Consider the following 21,954-nt stretch of genomic DNA (forward strand, 5'->3'; position numbering starts at 1 on the left):
TGCCACCACCAAGCGTCTAACAAATATATAACAGGAAAAGAGCCCGCTTGGAAACGTCTTTCCCCCCAAAATCTTCCCAAACCCTACACCCCCTTTCCTGGGGAAGGCTTGATAAAAATCAAGGCTTGAATGACAATTGCCTTACCTCCCACAGTGAAATGCACACATATGCCTCCCCAAAAGGTACTGCTGTGCAAAGTTCTCTGGCTTTGGCACACAGGGCGTGCAGACACCTGAGAGAATACATGTGTGCAACCATTCAAAGAAAAGAAATAAAATTACTATATTATAGGGTGCTCCTAGCTTACCACACAAACCTGTTCAAGATCATCCTTTGCTGATTAATTTTAAATATACAGTATGGCATTTTACTTTAATAAACTTTGACCCTTTTCTAAGCATATTTAAGCTTTCCAGATGGCTATTCATTGCCCCTCTTCTGCAGTCTTTACTAAAACAAAACTTCCATGGATTTCAGCGGGAATTTTGCCCGAGTGAGCACCTCAGGATAAGGCCCCAATCCAACTCACACTAAAGTCCATGGGAGTCATTCCATTGACTTAAGTGGAGTTAGAGCAAGCCCTTAAGTGGGTGAGGTTTAACTTCTCTGCCAGATAGTGATGCTGACAACAGAGAGTCAATACAGTGTGTTGTGGGAATATGCAAGGGCGAGTTGGTGAACTTGGACCTTGGGAGAAGGAAGGAATGACAGTCTGTTGATTCTAATGACTGGCTTAATGCCTGAGTGTGCATTAACAGACAAAGGATGCCTGAGGGTAGGGGTATTTAAAACAGTACAAAAGAAAGCAGAATTCATATCAGACTATGAGAGGGGAAAAAACTCAATATGTTTCAAAACAAAAATATTTGTAGGAAAAAAGCTCTCTCTTCAAAATGATTTGGCTGAGGTTCATCTTAATTTAAGTTTAATACTTCTAAATATTATGTTATGCACATTAGATATGGAAAATGAAGAATTAAAGGTATAAAAATGTGACCATAGTACTGTGAGAGTTACTAATATTACTTACAAAATTAAATTCCTCAATATAGCAAGTAAGGGAATAAGGTTCCTCATGCACAGCTTTTGGATTTCTTTCTTTCTTTTTTTTTAAAAATAAATTCATTGAATTTAGTTTAGAGCTGGTGAAAGTGCAGGCTCAGAAACATTGGAATCAGGGTTGCAGTAGTGCAATATGCCCTACATCAAGGGTTTCCAAACTTTTTACTAAGGTGACCCACCATCTGCCTTTTGTCTTTTTTTGTGACTCACCATTACATATATGCACCCTCCACCCTGGCAATCCCCAATCCCAAGCACTAACCCTCAGCAGCAGCTCCTGTCTCACAGGGCTGGGCCCAACTTCCTCCTTCAGGTGTTGCAATGAGATGCAGAGAGTCACAGAGTCCCTCAGTTTTTCTCCAAATGCCCCTTTGTCATGATGGAGGGGCAGCCAGGCCAAATTTGAGTGAGTGTCATGGAGGGATTGCTAGGCCAAACCTGAATGGTGCACCAGGTCGCAACACCTGGAATGGGGAGGCAGGCTGGAAACTACCACTGCAGGGTGAATGCAGGGTGGGTTCACTCTCCAACTACCCCCCCCCCCGCAACCCGCTGGGGTCTCCTCTCTTCATCGAGCTGGGAAAAGTGAATGTTTGCCTAGGCCAGGGCCCAATGATGGGTTACTCCAGCCCTGGATGTGGCAACCCATCTAGAACCTTCCTGCAACACACTCATGGGTTGGGACCTACTGTTTGGGAAACTCTGCCCTACACTGCTGTTTCAAAACACCTCACGCTGGAGCAGGAAAGACCATCTCTAGGGCTGAGTGGGTAGCTCAACAGTCACAGTGGGATAATTATTCATTTAAATCATGTTTATAGTGCTATAAACGTATGTGGTCATTCAAAATTATAGAGTAGAATTATAGAGTGGAATTATAGTCCTGAAAACCCTGGTTCAGTAAGGAACAGAAGAGATTACATAGCAGAGCATTAATGGAAGGAGAATAATGTTTACAGGAGTGCTGGGGGGAGAGCAGTGAGCAGTAGGTCTTACTATCCCTATATGAAAGGTATAGAATGCTCTCCTGATAATGGTTGCTGGCCTGCAGGAAGCAGGGTCATGGTATCCCTCCACCCCTCAGCTTTGCTCCGACCACTTTTCTTGGGATGGTCATTGCTGCTGACAGGAGAAAGAGTCCCCTTTCTTTCTCCCCAGCATTACATAGCTAGGCTGCGAGTGACCTGAGCATGGGGATAGGGAGAGGAACTATGTATGCCCTCTCCGCGTGACCTCTGATAAAGTAAAGACACTTTCCCTGCCTTGAATATGTCCACCACTCCTTGGTCTATTTGTTGAGACCACTGACAAACTTCATACAGGCTATGAAACAGCTGACAAAATGTCTGTGACTACCAACTCAATTCATATAAGCTACCAAACAACTGGAAGATGGTAACACTTCATGTTCAGGATAATCATACTGTTTTTACTAGTGAAAAAAATACAAAGGTGTAACCATCTGTTTTAACAGATGAATCTTAACAATAAAGCTATACCAAACATCTGTAAGTAGAGATAGTTTGCGAAATTCTGACAGGTATCACAAATGGCAAAAATAAAATAAAAATTTCTCCCCTCTAGCTAGTCCAGCTTTAGGAACTTTTGCCACAAACAAATTATATATTTTGCTTTTGAAACTAAAATGCGGGCATTGCAACACAGAAGAAAGCGGAAGATCAATCCATCACTGTGTGTTAGTGAGACATGTTTGTTCTAACTGTTGCATGCATACACAATAAGGGGAGCCCAGAGTGGGAGGGAATTTGTGTGAGCATAGAGAAAACCTAGAGGGAAATACCATACCAAAAACTTGTCTGCAGTGTTGTTGTAGCCATGTTAGTATAAAAAAACTAGCAAATAGCTTATCTGCATAGTAGCTGTTTTTCTTTTCTTCCTCCCACATTTTGAATTGGGAATTCACAGTATAGCCATGGTATAGGACCCCATTCCTAGAATATGCAGGGAGCACTATGGAAGAGCAGGTGGCAAAGACACAGTTATATGGTGAAAGTGCAGGATACATAGGAGACTGAATGCTTGGAATGATCAAATAGATGAATGCCAATCCCCAGAACACAAGCTATTGGGAAAGCAGGAGAGTGCACAGGGAAGAGTGTGGACAGTCCACAAAAAAAATCTGTGTTCCTCCCCCTGAGCTGCCAAACCTGCAAAGTTCCCAATATTGTAACAAGGAGCAGTTGTGCTTCCCCTAAGACAAGCACACAATTAAACCCAGCTTTCTTGCTAAGTCCTACCCCAGACACAAGGACATTGAGCTGCCTACCACTAGCAAGTCATCTACATCCACACCATTTTCTCTTCCGTTTCTCCCGAAAACATGGTCTTGAAACTGGAAGGATTCCTGTCCAACGGAGAGCTCCAAAAGGAATGTAAATTTCAGCATCCTACTTACTCACCCCAACTGAACCTGACTCCTGTTACATTTCAAGCAGGACTTTAATAGCACAGAAAGAACCCGGGTAAAGTATCAGCATGCTCCACATTGTACCATTTAAAAATGATTCCCAGAATGGCAAAGCCAAATTATTGTCCATGATTTAAATTATACATAATTTCCATGAGTTACTGCCTAACTCTCAAGTGAAAGAGCAATTTATTAGTTATGTATGCATGGTCATGCCTCATAAGCACCGTGTTCATTTCTAGTTAGCAAATTTTAATTTTAAAGTAAGTGCACTATGCTGTGATTTATAAGACAGACATGTAAGAATCAACCATATAATTTTACTTTTATATCTACCTGTTAATAAAGGCATAAGATGCAAAGTGCAAGTGTATACGAGAGGTACATTTATTTTCTGGTGAGACAACATAATAGTCATCAGCTCATTTAGTGGAGCATACAGTAGATTAGCTCTTACATAACTGGCTGTTTTACAATTATTTCAAGGATCTGGGAAAGTTTGCTAGCCTGGTGATGGTTTCCAAGCAACTGAGAGGCACAGGGCAGGACTTTTGCCTGGAGTATCAACCTACCTCATCTCCCTACTGTCATGAACTCTCCAGGATCCAAATAATTTATCTCCCTGTTGTTAGATTCGAACCTTAATGCTGAACAATCAATGGGGCAAAGTGGATGTTAGTGTCAAATAGAGAGTCAATGGAGAACTATAGCAGTGAAAAAACATGAAGAAAACTATGGCGAGAATGGAAAAGAAAAAGGGACTCTAGTATGGAGAAAACTGAGGAAACTTAGGAACTGGGAAGGCATAACTGATTGGCAAGGGTGAGATCAGTAGCTGGGAACATAAGACCATACTGGGTCAGACCAAAGGTCCATCTAGCCCAGTATCCTGTCTTCTGACAGTAGCCAATACCAGGTGCTTCTGAGGGAATGAACAGAACAGGAAATCATCAAGTGATCCAGCTCCTGTTGCCTATTCCCAGCTTCTGGCAAACAGAGGCTAGGGACACCATCCCTGTCCATCCTGGCTAATAGATGTTGATGGACCCATCCTCCAAGAACTTATCTAGTTCTTTTTTGAACCCTGCTATAGTCTTGGCCTTCACAACATCCTCTGGTAAGGAGTTCCACAGGTTGATAGTGTGTTGTGTGAAGAAATACTTCCTTTTGTTTGGAAGGAATTGGGTTATGCGTTGGGGTGAGAAAGAAGGAAGAAGAAGTTGCTGATGAGAATAGTAATCCTCAATGTTCAAAGAGTTCTCGACTATTTTTGATGGCAAGCAAATTTCCTTGTGTACTTCTGCCTGTGGACTGATATTTTCCCTCCAGCCAAGTTTTCCATGAATCTCACTCTCCTTGTGACAGAGAACCTGGTATTTGTCAATTTATTTTTCATAGGAGGTGAAAATTGGTAAAAGGAATTTTCTGAGGAAAATCCATTCAACCTCTTTGAGAGGCCATTTAAAAATGGGTGCGGAGAGACTGAGGCCTTGTATACATTAAGTAAATTATCAATGGTCTAACTACATTAATCAAGCTACACTAGTGCAAGCCCCTAAGGGAACAAAGTGGGTATTTCACCAGTGCAGTTTACTTCTGTGAACACAAAAACATTAAGGGGGTTCTCTGGTGTAACCATCTAGATAGATACAAATTTCCCTCATATAGTCAGGGCCACTGTTTTCTTGCAACCAAGAACAACGGAAATGCCAATCAGAAGTAATTGCTTCCTTCTGAGGACAGATGTATGCAAAAGTTTAGTGACAGCTAGGACTTGTCTATTCAAGGATAAAAGGTGTATTTTAAAAATGTGTTACCACATTTTAACTAATATGTTTAAAATCCCTAATGTAGACAAGGCAAATTGTATTTGAACATATATTACCTGGTAGCAGTAAACCCTAGAATCCCCATTAGGGTTCACCTCAGCCACCTAAGAAGTCAACAGACAAAAAAGGATATGCAGGTGAGAGCTCTATTCACCCCCATCACAGCACTGCTTTGCTTCTCTGATAGTAGCTTTAATGAAAGTCCATGAAACAATAAGCTTGGAAGGTGGATGAGATCTCTGGCTGCCCATACAATCGTGTCTAACATTCATACTGGAGATCAAGAGACCCCTGAAGCAAAACCGCTCTCTAGCAGCCCAGAAAATAATTCTGATTTATTCCTGAACCAGAGACTCTTCCTTTCTATGCAGAAATTTTGTAGTGAAGACTAGATATCTATTATACTTGGAAATTCAATTCTCCGCTGCTGAGTGATTGTACTAGCCAAACTATATTATAGCAGTATTATGTAGCAACCATTATAGTTAAGGTTGAAAGTTACTTTCAAATGTAAATTCCTTATTAGCATGCACTTGCAACTCTCTCTGAAAACATGCTCCTTCAGGATAACATTTTTAGTGCTTAGTCTGAGTTTAAGGTGATAGATGTGTGTTTGTGTTTCTAAAGAATGAGCAAACTGTGTTCACTCATTACTGAGTTATGCAAATATGAAATAAATACATTTTCCAACTTAAAAACTTAATTTAAAAGGTGTATACAATCCAAAATTATTGTAGCACACTTTTTTATATTATTCTAGGTTATTATATCAAATTAAGGTCAGAGGTACATTAGAAATAATAGTTAATAGGTAGATAAATATAGCTGGATATATTCCTATATATTATATATGTATTTATAGTGCAGACTGTTCAGATTTAAGAATATTTACCTCCACTTAAAAAAATATGTACATATTTCCACCTTGTTTTCTGAGCAGATAACTTCAAACTTGGCATGCAAATAGTCCTCGCTAAGGTTGAAAACAAAATAGCTTTAAAATTGAAACTAAGTAAATCCATGTTAGCAGACTTCCCTGCTGCTAGTATAGACTTCTAAGGATGCTCACAAGCTGTCAATTTAGGCAATGAAAGAACATGTAGGTAGTAGGTAACATTGTGGAGCTGAAAATAAGAGGGGTTGTGAATTCACTTCCTCTTGAAGAAATTAAATATATTAATTTAAAAAAAATATTTTGAAGCCGGAGCTGGCTCAGTAGAGAGTGGGACTGCTCTCATGCCAAGAGTTCAGAGTGGGAGTCACTTCTGCTTCCCAATTAAGTAGGGACTGTGATGCTATCTGTGACAACTAGTTTAGTATTTCCTACTATGTAAACAGATTCAGTATGAAAAACATAAGCATTAGGGAAGTTTTAAAATGCGTAGTTGAACTTGCAGTGTGGAAAGTGTCCTTGAAGTTGTAAGCTACACAGGTAGATACAGGGTACATCTGCACACATATTTACTTTAAGATAATTGAGTTCCAAACATTTTAAATATCAGCTGTTGGGCTTTGTACAGTTGACGCCTATTACAAGCTAGAACTTCAGACTCCTCCCAAGAGCCAGGGTTAGTAACAGCCAGTATTCACCTCTACACTGTATAAGTCCCACTCTCAAAATCTTGATTTACAGAATCTTATCTGCTTTCATTTTATAAGAAAAAAAATTCTTCAGCTGTGAAGAAAAGTTCAAAAATCAAGATAGGATATTTTTCTAAAAGAACTGCTCTAGGAATAATTTTGGGGAAGTTCTATGGCCTCTGTTATACAGGAAGTCAGAAAAGATGATCACAAGGGCCTTGTTTGGGCTTGGAATCGGTGGGAAAAAAAGAAGAGAGGAAAACAGAGAGTATAAAGTTAGTCTGCAGTGAGCCTGGAACAATAGTTCTGAGAAATATGAACTACCCCAATGTATTTCAGTGCAGTGGTAACTAGAACTAGGCAGGAAACAGATTTTTGGGGAAAAAATCATCCTAATTTCAGATGAAAAATGAAGATCTCCAAAATTTTGTGAACCAAAATTTTTAAAAAATATTTTGGTTCTGGTCAATTGAAATATTTCATTTGGATAATTTTGAAATATTATGTTTTGATTTCAATAATTAAAAAAACCCTAATTTTATCCTAATTATCATAAATTTCAACATGAAAAATCATTTTGGACTGGAAAACCAGATTTTTTTCATTTCAAAAACTTTGAAAGAAAATGTTTTGAGAGTTTTGAAAATTTTTTCAAAGCATTTTCAAGTCAAGAAATTTGCTGAAACAAACCCTTCCATGAGAAGTTTCACTTCTGATTAATTGGCATTTTTGAGACCATACTTCACCAAAAAAATTCTCATCCAGCTCTAGTAGCAACTCAAATGTTACTGAGACTACTTTAAATGTCAATATTTCAATTATTTTATTCCTTTCTTAATAAAGGAAAAGAAGGCTCTCAGATCTAAACCATTTATGGTAACATCTCATTTTAGTGCCACATATTGGTGGCATTTGGCAGATACCACTACTTTCTCCCTTCCAACCAGGAAAGAGCCACACTCAAGAAGCCTAGCGGAGCCCATCGGCATATTCAGTATTCACAGGGGGGAGCCATGCTCAAGAAGCTCTGTAGAGCAAATCAAAATGCACAATCATATTTTAAAAATCAATAGCACAATCTTCATTTCAGTGAGTGACTTTTGACAATCTCGGTGAGTGGATGGAACTTAGTTTTTGGCCCGAGCTAGGAATAGTCCCACTACATTCTTTACCCCCTGAATCCGACTCCAATAGTGTTTTTTTAATATGATAATTTGAAAGGAAAAAAAGAAAAACCATATAATGCAAAGTAAACACAGTGAAGTTACAAGCACAAAACATAAGATTTCAAAAGCAACATTAACTTAGCCAGGTTGCACGTGTGCAGAATCTTCTGTTTCTGTTTTTCTCTGTTTATTTCTAGATAACTTTTTTTACTGTTAAAAATATACTAAAAATATGCAAGAGGTGCAATGTGGGCTAGTTCATTTTTTTGTGAGAACCTTAATTGTGTGACTTGTAATTTTAACTGTGCACCCTTAACATCACATTATGCTAATTTTCTGAATTGAATTCAGCCTGACCCTTTTAAGCTAGGCCATTACTTGCATGGTCTAGTAGAAGGGAGAAGGAAGGACACAAAGGAACTTCTTACCCTTCTTCCCACCCACCTCACATACTTCAGGATTGTGAGAGAAGAGTTGTAATGGTAGCACTGACTCAGTTGGCACTCGCCACAGAGACCAGTATGCAGACCAAAATGATTGACAGGCTGGTTTGCAGTAGCACTTTATGAGCAGGTCCAGGGAAGTAAACCTGTAGCTGTGACATTTTACCCAAACTCTCACCAACATTAGCGTTTCGGGAGAGGACAGATGCTTGGTTGTAAGAGATGGTGATGTGGGACATGTGGTGCTTTGGGTCTCATTAAAGGGTTTCCTACTGGATGTTTATGTTGGTGTTTTCTGTCCATGAGTTTCCCATTCTTGGTATTTTCCTTTCTGTAATTGTGTTGTTGTAACTCTTACGTTTACAGGGTGCAGTGTGCTAGTTTTTGCAAGGGAATCACTTAGGGTATGTCTACACTGTACCTGGAAACAAGCTTCCGAGCCCAGGTAAACAGACTCATGCTAGCTCATCTTAAGCTAGCATGCTAAAAATAGCAGTGTGGATATTGTGGTTCAGGCAGCAGCTTGGACACTCAAGTCAACCCAACACACTGGGTTTGAGCTCAGGTAGCTAGTCTGAGCCTCTGCGGAGTCACAACATCTATATTGAAATTTTTACCATGCTAATTTGAGTTGAACTGGCACAAGTCTCACTCCCAGCTGCAATGTAGGAATACCCATAAGGGTCAGGGAATAAAGGGCACAGATTCCGAAGCAGGCTGTCTTTAGAGGTTAATGGATGGGGGGACATGAACTCTTGGCATATTATGCAGAAGCAGCTAGGTCTAGTATCCGTTATGGACTTGTGAACCAGTGTGGGACCAAGATGGCCCAGATTTGTCACCATGGGGAAGAGAGAATAAACCCATTCCAATCCCAACAGTGATTTATTCTGCAAGGACTCTCTTCACTCAGCTGCTTGCTGTTGGGTTGGTATCAAAAAACATAGTTGCAGCCAATCTTAGCAAAAATCCTTCAGACTTTTTCCATTAGATGCATGGCAATTTCTTTTTGCTGCACTACACAAACCACCCCAAGAAACAATTTAATAAATGCATTTTAAAAAATAACCTCATTCTGTGGCAGATTTTTTCCCCAAATGACAAAACTCACTATTACTGCCCTATTTCTTTGTTGGTAGGTGACACAGCCAGATGTAGAGGGAGTATCAGGCAGCCAGTCCCTGGCATCTCCAGAGCCTGCAGTCCAGGGGCTGACTGACTGAAGGTGCTTAGGAACCTGTCTAGTAAATGGCCTGCATTTTTGCCTGGCAGGACAGAATATTTAATGAGAAAGGTGTCCAACCAGTCACAAATAAAAGCCACTTATCAGACAGAAATACTGGCTATTGTGGGATTTACAAGAGATGAGGCATGTCCACTATGGCCTGTTTTATGGCATACCTGTTCTGGTCTGGGAGGCTGGGACCCACTCAGTCTACCACTGTTTCAACTGCCAGATTCTATAAATTCTAGGATTCCTCTGATAGAATCAAGTCTTAAAGTACGTGATGTATTTTAATGACCTTGTGCAACAATCAAATAATCTGTTTCAACACTTGCAGGAACTAAAAGGGCCTGTGTAGTTCCCCCATCCTCCCCAAAATTATATCTTAATTTTTAAAAGATTAAAGTTTTCCTAATAGGCTGAGTGCAGTTTATTAAGTCAACATTTAATGTGGATTTCAGTGTGTTGTTTATTTTGCATCTTGGTTTTCAGTAAATGTAGGCAAAGAGATGTCACTAAGAAAATATGAAACAAAACTGAATTTTATGTGTAATAAATAAATAAACAAAATAAGCACACACACCCTTCTAGCTATCCTGAGATAACTTTCTGTGGGAGAATGAATTTGAAAAAAAAAGAAAAAGTTTACTTCATCCAACCTCCTTAATAACCAGATGTTTGCAATCACGAAAAATACACTTTTAGCTGTAAATTTCTCTGTTCTGTAGCATTCAGTCTCTAAGAGAATTTACATAACAACATGTGACATATAAAATGCTTAAAGCCACCAACCATGACAGTACAAATTACAGTCATTTTTCAATTCTCTGTGCAAGGTGCACCACTTCAGGCAGTTGGATTGGTTGCATGCTGTGTTGGTTTCTGTAGTGAGACAAGACCAGCATGCACTGCACTCACAAACAGTTTGTAGCCTTTGGGAATGTACTGTAACAGGTAAAAGAGACTGATCCACTTACCCCCCATAAGCTGGAATTGGTGGAGGGGGGGCTGCTGCACGAAATGTGTTGTACACTGTACGACCTCGACCTCTTAGATGTGCACCTCTGTAAGCAGCAGCTGCAGTTGCAGCAGGGTAAGGGAAGCCTGGCACTATGGGAAACACAAAAAAAACATAAAGAACTCCAGTCATGCTGATCGTTCCAATTTAAAACAAGATAACATAGCGAAAACGTTGCACGCAGTTTGTGTGTATTCAAGCTTGTCTGTAACTGGGAGGGGTGGGAGAGACAAACCAAGCAAACTGTTACTCTTTCACAAAAGGCCAGATTTTCTTACAGAAAAATCTTTTCAAGCAAACAGGAGGCAGCCAACTGGGTATTTAGTTTAGGAAAAAATGTACTGGAGCTGGCTGTAGGTCCCTTAGGGGAACCTCACTTAGAAGAAGCAAGTTGATATATGGTAGCCCACACTATTAGAGGAAATTAATCCCTTGAGGGGAGACTCCCAGAAGGAGCAAAACTACCCTGCTTAAACTAAAGCTTCTAGTAACAAAGATGATAGTTAAGCTGTTGTGATTGCATGTGACTTTTACTGGACAATTCAATCATTATCAGTGTCTGAACTGAGTAACTTGGGTGAAAAAGGGGGATCAGAAGGATACAGTGTCCTTTCAGGAGATCTCAGGTGTCTTCTGGGGACACAGTTTGATTATACAGGTACCTGCCATTTTCTACAATTTAGTGCATTCAAAGGCCAAAGTTGTATTATTCAGAAGTATCTCAGGCCTTGTCTACACTACAGGAGAAAGTCGATCTAAACTATGCAATTTGAGTTACGTGAATAGCATAACTAAAATCAACGTAGCTTAGATCAACACACCATGGGGTCCACACTACGCGATATTGACGGGAGACGCTCTCCCGTTGACTCCCCCTACTCTTCTGAATCCAGTGGAGTACAGGAGTCAATGGGAGAGTGATCTGTGGTCAATTTAGTGGGTCTTCACAAGACCCACTATATCAACCGCCAATGCATCAGTCGCCACTCGTTGATCCCCCAGTAAGTGTAGACAAGCCCTAAATGAGCCAATATAACACTCATCCCTAACAGTGATGGTTTAGCTACATAGGTCAGGAGCAAGAGAATCCCTCAATTATGTTCAGTTTAAATTTCCACATTAATTTTAATTCCATATAAGACTTTAAAATATTTCCATCAGAATTAAACGGTGACAAGTCAAAGTATAAGTGTTTTGGGGACAAGGTATTATGTAAAAACTCTATTCTGCATAAAACTTTATAAATATAAATGAAAAATATATGACACGTTCTGCTTTACTTTCTTTTCAAGTTAGTAGACCCATGTGTTGCATTACCTACATTTTTCCTGTGATAGGCATTTCTGGCAAATGTTAGAACAGGTATGTTTTGAACAGCAAACCCATCAATAAGAGATAAGGAACTAAATTTAGGTCTTGTGTAACACAAATTGCTTCAGCAGTGTTACACCAGGGCTGAATTTGTCTCAGTGTGTACATACGGAAAGTGAACAAAACAAATATTACCCAATAAACCCTAATAAAGGCAAATGAATAGAGGTAATGATACATAACATGCTTACTGTTTTGAAGTTGAAAGATGAATGGGTTTGAATCCAGATATGTCTTTCATCAATTTTAATATTAAGTTTTAACAGAAACACTGAATTTGAAATAAAAAAATGAAAAATTCATGATGTGCAAAAGCAACTGGCTGCCTGTATGAGGGAATATACTGTAATTATGGTGACCTAACCATTGTCACCTTGCTATAGTACCTTTCAGGCTTTACATGATCCTACTCAGCAACAAGCAGGTTTTACAGTAATTCTGCTAGGATTTAGATGTCGAGATACAACATGAAACAGTGCTATGGCAATATAGCAAAGGGAGAACATTCTTTTAAAAATGAAAATCCAGTATTCAGTTTTACACTTCTTTCTGCTATAATAATAAAAACAAATCTGTCAAAATCAGCAAGAAGTATTTACAGGTCTTAATATATTGCCGCTCATTTTGCAAGGGTGCATATAAGAAGCCTTTTTAAAAAAGGAAATAAAAAGACTTGGAACGTGTTGCAAGGATCTTTTCCCTGGAACAAATGAAAACACATTTTATGCCCCTGGAATGCCACTAATTAACAGAAGCACTTTTCTATACACATCAGTGAGTTAGAGTCATGCTTTCATTGCTCTAAACTAGCGATTTTTTTTTATAGAATCCCTTTAAAGTCATGCATATACGACTTGACTACCATAGGTACACATGGAATAGCTAATCACAGGCGCCCTGAGCCTGAGCTTCTCAACTCAAGGCTCAATTGTCCCTTGTAAACAAATGCTGTAGTAAGAGGTAGCACACTGCCTCATCCGGCTTCTTCCAAGACACACAGTGTATCTAGTATGCCCTTCAGGGCTGCAAATTACTACCCCCCAAGAAGCTGGCTAGTACTGGAGCAAAGAAGCCAGGCCCAAGCACCACCCCATCTCTGCCCCCAAGAGAATGGGAGGGAGCAGTCCCTGTGCTCCTTGAGGAATCATTTCTAGCCCTCCCTGCTTCCACTGTGCATCCACATCCCACCCACCTCTCCGTTTTTTACTCAGGAGAACCTCTACTATCTTCAGTTAGAAGTTGCATACAGTGAAATTTTAAACAATGTTCTAATGTGTTAATTAACAGCTGTAAATTCTAGTGTGGACAGGATATAAACACATTCACAGTCATGTTTTCCACCAGGGTCTCACTTGCATTAAGAGCACGACTCTCATGAATTAAACCCAGTGTTAATCAAGTCTGTTCTGTCTACACTAGAATTTACTACTGTATTAGTTAACATGTTAAACTGAAATACAAAATTTCAGGGTTGACAAGATTTTTGCTTGAGCAAGGACTAAGTTAAAAGTAAGAGAGGACTCTGGCCAAGACAAGTATTACTATATTTTAAATACTGTGAAACCTGTCCTAAATGGTGACCCAAAGGATCAGAAAAGATAAGTACTTCGTAGTGGTTCATTTTTAACTACTTTAAAGAAAATGGTACTGGAAAGTTTTGGGACACCTAAAAATGGATTTTTAAAACAGGAGGATGTCTATAGTAGGTGCAGGTCTCACCATATATTCAAGTGTAATTGACAATTGATAAAATTTGACAAACAGTCAGGGCTAAGTTCTGCCCTTGGCATTGCATTAGTGGTTAATGGGAGCCGTATGTGTGTATGAGATGATAAAAAAGCAAAACTGGTGGTCAAAGAAACCCAGGCTAAGCTTGAGGTAGTTATTGTTGAGCACTGCTATTAAGAAACCAGTTGATATGATAACACTAACCTACTTAGATGCTACGAATTCTTCATGGAAAATGTTCCATTCTATGTTTATCAAACTCTTCGTATTGTCAGCATTTAAGTAATTTACATTGTATAATTTTTCACTTTGTATAATACTGCACCATTTTTTCCTATGTAAAATATACATTTTGCAATTCATTCACCACTTCCTCTACACATGTGTACAACATGAGCCTATGTCCTGATTTTCAGAGCAGCTGAACTGTGATTTGTAGACAATGGTATTCAAGGTTACTGTCAGAGTTAGAATAACCATTTAGGTCATCTCACCATTGCTTAAAAACTTGCAACAAATGACGTTAGTGCAGTCTCCATGCCAAACCCAGGTCAAAACCATATTGGAAGGGTTCAGGGATACCTGTGGTTGCCAGACAACACAAAGTTTATTTTCAGTATCCTCACCCAGCTTTAGGAAACAGCTTAAGCATGGGCCTAATAAAATCATTTGCATCATAGGAGGGGCATTAGCTATTTGAGCTGGGCAAATTTTTTTCAGCAAAAAAAAAATGAAAAAAAAATTGGTTCAAAACAAAAAAAATGTTTTTTTTTATTTTTCAGTTTGACTACAGAACTGAAAAATCAATTATTCACTCTCCTCTATCTGTAATCTCAACTAACAATGAACCCAGTACCAACCAGCCAGAATTTACTCACCACGAGGGGCAAAAATCTAACTCACAGTTTGCAGGACTAAGTTCCCTTAGCACCTCAGTATGCCACCCTGGCTGAAACTCAACCAGTGAATGTACTATCACAAAGAGGGTCAGTTGTGTTTGAATCTCACAGCGAGAAACATCTGTTTCTGATTTTGAACCGAGGCAGCTCATATTTAGCAGAATGTTTGGATGACTAGATTTCTCTGATGCAGTGATGGGGGAAAGGAAGCTTTCTTCCACCACAGCCATGGCAAAGAAGATGATATGACTTAAAACCAGAGCGTTTCTAAAATCTGAATTCAACCAACTATCAAGAAAATGAAACAGTTCCATTAGCTCATCTAATAGTTACTGATTATTCTCTACTTAGAGCTAACTTGCTACTTTGATAGCTACATCTGAATGGCATTCTAAAATAAGTTAGTTCCTAAATCTCCACATTACACCGAAATTTAGCTTCACCACTTTGATACTGCCTAAAACCTAAAAAAGAAGAAATGAAAGGCCTAACTCAGGAAGTATTTAGGTTGGCCTAGAGAGAGAATATATAAATAATTTACTGCCATAGTTTAAAAAGAAAAAAATCATAGGTGCAATGTATTGGGAAGAGTCCCTGTTGCAGCTTATTGCGATAGATATTTAACATGAATCAAAGTGAAAAAGCTGGTATCATTGCAATGAAAACTGAATTTAGCCTGTAAACTATAATGGGCTATATTAAGTCTTTCCAGATGATCATGGTACAAGCAACCTTAAAATACACATCCACAATGTGTCTTGTGGACAGCGGAGGGTGAGGAAACAAACCATCACAACTATTCAAAGTTGTTTCTTATATACAGAAAACACTTCAAATGTGTTCTGCTACAAAAATTCACCACAGGTCTCTTACATAAGAATTAGATTGCATATTGTGCCAATTGACCTTAGAGAATTCATTCTAGTGTACGTGTACGGCTTAAGTGAACCAATCAGACGTAGAAACCAAATATGGGGATGAAGACAAAGAGAAGAACTTAACCATTGAGTTCGTAACTGACATTTAATGAAACCCGAATTTCTCCCAAAAGATATAATGGATACTGTTCTTAAGCATTTCTGTATTAAATGAACTTTACAATTGTCTAGTATGATATCCAAACTCTAAACCTCAATATGTGCATTGGAAAATAAAAGCTAGATGCACAAATCTCTCAAGCCTTGATGTCCCAAGAGGAGGAACACAAACCAGTACAAAATACTTGAGGGTTATAAACTGTGTATTAAAGTTTTAGAGCTTTCGGTTAGATGGAAGAGTAGCAGATGCAAAAACCAACAGGGGAGCAGATTATGCATCAAAGCCATAAAAATATACAACCGCTTTAATGGGCAATTATTCTTTGGATTTGTGCTCTGGTTTGAATTTGCATGAGAGTGCCATATGTGTAAATAAAGGTGTGCCATCAAAATGGATGAGAGAATCTACCACTCCTCGTCCCTCACTCTATACAAGGTCATTTCCTATCAAGAGCCTTCAAATATTTTACGCTAAAGGGTTTTAAGGCTACATCTTGGTTGAATCAGTCTGTGGCTAATTTACTGTAAGATGTTTTAATTGTTAAAAAGGAAGGAACCACATTTACATTAATCCAATGGATTAGAAAGATCCCTGTTGAGGAAATCCATCAGAAGTGCTGGACAATAAATTATAAACAAAGAAGTATAAATAGTAACATGCTGAGAACAGATAGAATAATAAGTATCATAGTGAATTAAATTTTCAGCAACAGAATAAGGACATTATGCTGATTGTGAATATTCAGTTGACCTAATATTTTTCTAAATTGCAAAAGAGCTCAAATATGTTTTCCAATACAACTTGCTTTTATACAAGTCACAGAATTATTAACAGACTATTTAGAATCATGCCCCTAGGTCTTTGCATTTAAATCTAAATCCAAAGAGTGTTCCAGGTCAAATTTAAGCTCTGTAAGCACCCTTTTTTAAATAAAATGGATTTTAAGCCTATATTTATTTTAGATAATTTTATAGTCAACACATTTAGCAAATTCATGATGCTTACAAAAATATCAACAAAATTATTTTGCATCCGCTATTTTCAATCTGTGGGAAGTCTATCTCAGGGCCCAATCCTTACTCTACTGATGTCAATGGAAGTTTTGCCATTGATGTCAATGCGTGCAGAATCGGGCCCCTTATTTCTTCCATTCACAGTGCTTTCATTCTTGAAACGCTTACTTGGGATTATTGAAACAATCATTTCTTTACCATTGTTCCAAAATACATGTCAATATTAGACACTGTTGTTTAGGAATGAATAAATCTGCATTTTGGACAAACAGTTTCTTATAGGACATTCTCATTTGAAATGCATTGAAAAGGAAAACAAAAATCTCTAATTAATGTACAAGTCTAATCACCATTCTCCACATGGAAGAGTAATTTTTCACTGTTCATTTGCTTGGTGTAATCTCCAAACTGACATAACAGAAAAGCAATGGCCTATAAATCTGCTCTCATTTGTTTCTTTAATATTCATATTCCATTGAACTACAGCTGCTTGTTGCTACAGTCTATTACAACATGCAAAAGTGTCGATAAAAATACTATGAAAGGCAAGATGTGTTTCTTCATGGCTGTGTGTGCCATTTATTTTTTTTAAAAAAAAGACAATAAATGACTCGTGGATTGTCCCTCCGCTTGCTGCATGTTGGACGATTAGTGATTAATTACCTTGCTGCAAATTGACATGGCACAAGAAAACTGACACAGCCCTGATTAATTAACTTTTTATGTGAGACAGATAGCTACAAAACATTCTGGCCTGTAATTGAATCCCTTTACACAACATCACTACATAAAAGTTTCAAGTCAAACCCAGATTAGTTCAAAGCTTCACCATAAATGTTGCATAGGTTTTAGTTTTTAATGAGGACTATGCAGCTCTGAGAGCTATTGAAGGAACCATATGAAATCTACAATGTTGCTCCATTACACCCCCCAACAAATATGATACGATTTGTCATTCCAGAGCACACCATTGATTTTTCAATCTAATAAAATGCCCTAAGCAGATGTACCGTTGACTTTTCAGCAGAAGGCAACCTCCCACTCCTTAATAAAGCTAGCTTTCTGTTGTACATAAGAAGGGGTTTTCTTCCTGACACCTGGGACAAACAACTGTTGCCATGAAGCTTAATAACTGATTAGCCTTACCTTAATATTATCCAACTCCTTTTAAAAATCCAATTACTTAACTACTCCAGCAATGACTTGCACATGCTGAATAGCTCCCTTGAAAGAAAGAACATTTATTTATATTTGTTCTAAATGTATACAGTATTAATTTCTCTCTCTTTCATCTCCCCCTCTCCCACCGTACCTCCCCACCACCACCACCAACAACAACAAAAATAACAGCCACAGGAGTCAATGAATACTGACACTATCATGTCCTGGGAATACCTTTTGTACAAAGAAGCCACATCTGGTGATCAGGGCCAGGAAATAAAAATCAGTCTATGCTGCTAGCACTCCTATATGTCATATCTCTTTTACATGGTGTTAAAGTAAATGAAATCTTTGGAGAAAATGTGGCCACATGAATTCCTCAGTCAAATGGGAAAATGCACTTTTTATTTTTAAAAAAACCCACCAAGATACTAAGGGACAGATCAGAAAATTGAGCATGTTACAGATCTCTGTAACAACACAAAGGTATGGCACTTAGATTAGTTAGCAAATGGCATAGTTGGAGATCCACCTATTTATGGTATAGTTGATAACAAAGGCAAAGCAAGGTTATTGTAAGAAATGGACTTGACATTGCAAAGAACAGTGGATATTCATGTTTCACAAAAGAAAATGCTCACAAACACTGAAGTGAAAAAATGGAGTGCATTTAATAAAAAATGAGTACCAAGGAATCTATAATGAAAGGATAAACAAACATCAAACACTAGATTTTCTGCAAAAAATGTGGAAACACACAAAATATCACAAAAATGTCCAGCATACACGGTGGAGTGTCATGTATGTAATAAATGCAATTTTTTAAGTGTGTGCATATTGCCAAGAAACAAAAGCAAAAATGCATTCATCAGGAGGGCAAAAATCTGAAGATGAAAATGCAGAAACAGTTTTTTGTTGGTTCTCAAATATACAAAACAAGGTTTTAAAACAGACATGTTTGAGATACTTGAAATAAATAGTAAATTTCAAAATAGATATTCTTCCTGTAATTTTCTTAGATATATTTACATGCCCATGAATCTCTGTAAGGTATTGAATTCCTTCCATTTCTGCAATTGCCGCTTTTTGTTTGTTGTTGTTCAAGACAAAACTCCTTTGTCACTATGTATGTATTATGTCCTACTTACATAGATAATCCGATTCAGCTTGTTCTGGCATTTGTTTCTGTTTAATTTAAAGTTCTTTGCTTTGGCACACTGCAGAATATTATAAAAAAAAAAAGAGGAGTCCTAGTGGCACCTTAGAGACTAACAAATTTATTTGGGCATAAGCTTTCGTGGGCCAGAACCCACTTCATCAGATGTATGAAGTAAAAGATACAGGGAGTATGTAATACATGAAAGGATGTGGGCTGCTTTACCAAGTGTTAGGTCAGTCTAATAAGATAAATCAATTAACAGCAGGATACCAAGGGAGGAGAAATAACTTTTGAAGTGGTAAGAGAGTGGCCCATTATTGACATTGACAAGAAGGTGAGAGTAACAATAGGGAGAAATTAGTACTGGGGAAATTAAGTTTAATGACCCAACCACTCCCAGCCTTTATTCAGGCCTAATCTGATGGTATCTAGTTTGCAAATTAATTCCAGTTCTGCAGCTTCACGTTGGAGTCTGTTTTTGAAGTCTTTTTGTTGAAGATTTGCCACTTTGAGGTCTGTTATTTGTGACCATTTGTTATTGAGTGACCAGAGTACCTTCATGTATTTATACCTGATCCTGTATCTCCTCGGGTTTTTTTGCTGATATGGACTTACACAGCTACCACTGAAACCTGCAGAATATTATGCAGTCCTTCATTTTGTTGTTCATAATTTTTATCACAAATCAGCACACCGTCACCAATTTACTTCCACCCCATTCAGATGCTCAGATATCTCAAACATGAAGCAATGGGATACCTTAGGAGCTGATGCAATCCCAAAGAAAAATTACTTATACAATGTATCTACCAAAAGGAGAGTTTTGCACAAACTTTATCACCTAGGATCTTTCAAAACACTTGGCTTGCATCCAGACTAGCAAATACTTTTTGCATTTAGATATATAGACATGAATTCATCAACTATTCTCTTGGGGTAGCACTCATGCTTGATGGTCTTATTCAAATCTTCTGGATCTGTACAAATCCTTAACTTGCTTGGGTTTAGTAAGTTGCCATACTATTAACCAAGTCACTTGGTGCTTGTATTTTCTCAGTAATATGTAATTTTACCATATGGTTAAATTCAATTTTTATTTTAATTCTCAGTGTTAATGAGATTTTACATGGTACACATTTTTGCAGCATCTGGGATCTATATCATTGTGATGTGTAATATCATTATTGCATCACAGTCTGTTAAACATGTCATCCAAATCTTTTATGATTTTTTTTACATTCAGTCAGTAGGCAAGTTATACACCCATCTGTATTTGAAGACTGAGATTTAACTCGAGAACACATAAGGCTTCAAAAAGAAAAGGAGTACTTGTGGCACCTTAGAGACTAACAAATTTATTTGAGTATAAGCTTTCATGAGCTACAGCTCACTTCATCTGAGTTGAAGGCGTTTCATACAGAGAACACACTTTTAAGGACATGAATAAATAATGAAAGTAAGATACAAAAGGAGGAGTCTGAAAAATACAACTCAAGTTCTACCTATTTCTGAAACCAAATTATACAGGCTCAGATGAGAAACACTAATTTACGTCAATGTGGTCAGTGAAACCCATTCTTTGACCCAACCCTTAAATCTCTTAATTTCTTAAACTATTGTAAACACCTCAGGGCTGCATTTGCATTTTACTCTAAATGAATCTGAAACAACTGCCAGATCCGATCATAAACATACCTGTACGGGAAAAGGTTTGCCAGACTGAACAGAGTCCAACAGATGCTGGTTATAGATGCGCAGAAAAAAAGTGTCACCACCCAAGATTTGGAGTCATATCCCTCCTGGCAGGCCAAGGCAAGCAGACAATACCTGCATCCTCTGCTGACAAATACTTAATGCCTTCCTCAGGGATGGCTCCCTGCCATACATCCTCAAAAACAGAATAGTCTCTCCAGTCCTCAAGGAACCCAGTACTTAGAGCAAAAGGCCCCACCAACTTCCACAGAGTCACTACTCTCTTTTTCCTGGGGAAGATTATTGAGAATTTGGTAGTGACCTGATTCCAGCAACCTTAAAACTTTACAGATATCCTGGACCTTCCCAATCTGGCTTCAGACAAAGACTCAGAACTAATCCAGCACTGATAGGCAAGGGACAATCATGCTGATTCTTCTCAACCTATCAATCACCTTTGACATGGTTGATCATGAGATGCTGTGGATCCACTGGAAGGATTCAATGGAAAATACTATGTTGGCTACATTCCTTCCTTTCCAATTTCTCCCCAAAATGGACAGCTGCTTTTCCTCTCTAAGAATTCCTCTACCATGTGTGTCACTCAACTTTCAATCCTACATCATTCCTAGTTACCATCCACTTACATCCATTAGAAGGGCAAACAAAGAAAGACAATATGGACTGTAATCCAAACGATATGCTGATAACATACAGCACTATGTAACTTTTTCATCCAGGCAGACACCTCTATTTTACACAAACCATGACTGGGAAATACTGGAGTATGGATGAAGACCAGAGTGTCTTAAATTAAATATGTGAATGACTAAAGTGTTGCTAATCAAAAGCGCTGATTGGCTCTGTAGAACTGGTAAGCACCACCCCCAGCTACTTCAGTCTGGCCACTAAGATTCAAGGTCATGCTGGAACTTATCCAAGCTGGAATATTAAAACCCCTGTCTGCCTTGGTCCATATAAGAAATTAAAGAAGATGCCACAGCTAGTATACAATCCATCAACTTTCTCCCAAGTGAATTCACCAAAGAAAGCATATCACACCAGTGCTCCACAATGTGCAATGGCTTCTCTGTAGTGATTCATGAACTTTTAACTGACTCGTGCACTCCATTCACTAAT

The 21,954-nt window shown here is 38.3% G+C and overlaps 1 protein-coding gene across 36 annotated transcripts in view; it reads right to left on the reverse strand.

Moving 5' to 3' along the window:
- RBFOX1 (RNA binding fox-1 homolog 1) overlaps positions 1 to 21,954 on the reverse strand; it is a 2,470,149-nt gene that overhangs the window by 61,249 nt on the left and 2,386,946 nt on the right. For all 36 annotated transcript variants that reach the window (XM_038419714.2, XM_038419715.2, XM_038419718.2 and 33 more), the window contains one exon: positions 10,713 to 10,845. In XM_038419714.2, the coding sequence (XP_038275642.1) occupies positions 10,713 to 10,845 (133 nt within the window). The remainder of the gene's footprint in view (positions 1 to 10,712; positions 10,846 to 21,954) is intronic.

This window comes from Dermochelys coriacea, chromosome 10 (assembly GCF_009764565.3).
Source record: "Dermochelys coriacea isolate rDerCor1 chromosome 10, rDerCor1.pri.v4, whole genome shotgun sequence".
NCBI classification, from domain to species: domain Eukaryota; kingdom Metazoa; phylum Chordata; order Testudines; family Dermochelyidae; genus Dermochelys; species Dermochelys coriacea.